At 36.7% G+C, this 792-nt stretch overlaps 1 protein-coding gene across 1 annotated transcript in view; it reads left to right on the forward strand.

The window, feature by feature from the left end:
- Positions 1-786, forward strand: part of LOC104996974 (E3 ubiquitin-protein ligase RLIM-like) — a gene marked incomplete at its 5' end in the record, with an annotated part of 2,307 nt that extends 1,521 nt beyond the window's left edge. Inside the window, one exon of the mRNA XM_010851398.1 lies at positions 6-786. Coding sequence (XP_010849700.1) covers positions 6-319 — 314 coding nt within the window. The remainder of the gene's footprint in view (positions 1-5) is intronic.
- Between the last annotated feature and the right edge of the window lie 6 nt (positions 787-792).

The following is a 792-nucleotide window of genomic DNA, read 5'->3' on the forward strand; positions in this document are numbered from 1 at the left end:
AACAGTTGACGATAGTGACTCTAGGTCTTCCCTTAATCTGGACCAATTTTTCTTATTAGAAGCAGACCCACACCAAACTAGAGGCCTTACAAAACTGCAGATTAACAGCTTGCCTTTAAGATTTTTTGAAGAGAAAGATGCAGCTAAAACCTGTCCTATTTGCATTACAGAATACACCACAGGCAATATGCTACGCATCCTACCATGCTCCCATGAATACCATTATCAGTGCATTGATCAATGGCTGGAAGAACATCCAAACTGCCCTATTTGTCGTGCGCCAGTAGTGGATTACTTTGAGGCATATAATTTTATGTGAGATCTGAATTCTCAGATATATAAAGTGTTACAGTGATGGACAACTGTCAGCTATGTCATGTCCACTTTTAGAGTTATTTATGTTTAACAATCTGAATCTACATGTAACAATCTGAACTGAATTACTTGTTCCTGAAGGGCTTTCCCCAATTTCTGTTTCATAATAAAAGGAAATATCAAAAAGTCAAACAGTGTTATCCTATCTGACAATAAAAATGAGTTTCACACCATAGTAGTGCACTGAATTTCAATAGAAACTTAGTATGTGCACTGGGTTGGGATATTCCTGGTGCCATAAGAGAAATGTTCTAATATGATATAATCAATCTCGATAGATCCTAGTAGTATCTTCTAGTCATGTAAATCCCAGATATCCCTTAGCCCTGTTCAATCCTGGTTGTGCATGCAAAGAAACAGGAACCCAACTAAATAATTAAGCAATTTAAGACTGTATTAGAGTCATTCACGTACAAA

The sequence above is a fragment of the Bison bison genome, unplaced genomic scaffold (assembly GCF_000754665.1).
Source record: "Bison bison bison isolate TAMUID 2011002044 unplaced genomic scaffold, Bison_UMD1.0 scf7180017851715, whole genome shotgun sequence".
Lineage (NCBI taxonomy): Eukaryota > Metazoa > Chordata > Mammalia > Artiodactyla > Bovidae > Bison > Bison bison.